This window comes from Geospiza fortis, unplaced genomic scaffold (assembly GCF_000277835.1).
Source record: "Geospiza fortis unplaced genomic scaffold, GeoFor_1.0 scaffold59, whole genome shotgun sequence".
NCBI lineage: Eukaryota > Metazoa > Chordata > Aves > Passeriformes > Thraupidae > Geospiza > Geospiza fortis.
In genome coordinates, this window is record NW_005054381.1 from 3,330,588 (window position 1) to 3,331,040 (window position 453).

The window sequence follows — 453 nt, forward strand, 5'->3', positions numbered from 1 at the left end:
AGAGTTGGCGGGCGTGATGGCCGGGGCTTGGAGGAGCAGGGACTGGAGGGGAGCCGGGGTTGGGGAACATGAGGGCAGGGACCGGGGTGAGGGGGCCGTAGAAGCTGGGATAAGAGGAGCCCGGCTTCGTGGGAGGCACGGGCTGGGGTGCTGGGGGAGTGTGTTAGAAGAGGGTCTGGGAGGGTTTACGGGGCTTTGTGGGAGGCAAGGGCTGAGAACAGGGACTAGGAGGTGGGGTGAGGGGTGTCCGTTGCTGAATGGGGGACGGCTGGGGCCGGGGGTGCAGTACCACCACCAGGGGCCGCCCTGCGCGTATTACCGGGGCCGCGTATGCGCACACGGAAATTTCCCCCCTTCCTGGTACCGGCCGCTGACGCGGCGGCGGGAATATGAAGGCGGTGGCAGGGCTGAGCGGGTCGGTGCTGCCGGGCGCCCTCATCGTCCTCATGCTTG

General features: G+C 68.0%; 2 protein-coding genes across 2 annotated transcripts in view; both read left to right on the forward strand.

The window, feature by feature from the left end:
* Positions 1-17, forward strand: part of MLXIPL (MLX interacting protein like) — an 18,788-nt gene extending 18,771 nt beyond the window's left edge. The window contains 1 exon segment of the mRNA XM_031060391.1: positions 3-17. Coding sequence (XP_030916251.1) covers positions 3-17 — 15 coding nt within the window.
* A 372-nt stretch (positions 18-389) lies between these two features.
* Positions 390-453, forward strand: part of LOC115948354 (probable cytosolic iron-sulfur protein assembly protein CIAO1 homolog) — a 786-nt gene continuing 722 nt past the window's right edge. The window contains exon 1 of the mRNA XM_031060392.1: positions 390-448. Within this exon, the coding sequence (XP_030916252.1) occupies positions 390-448 (59 nt within the window). The remainder of the gene's footprint in view (positions 449-453) is intronic.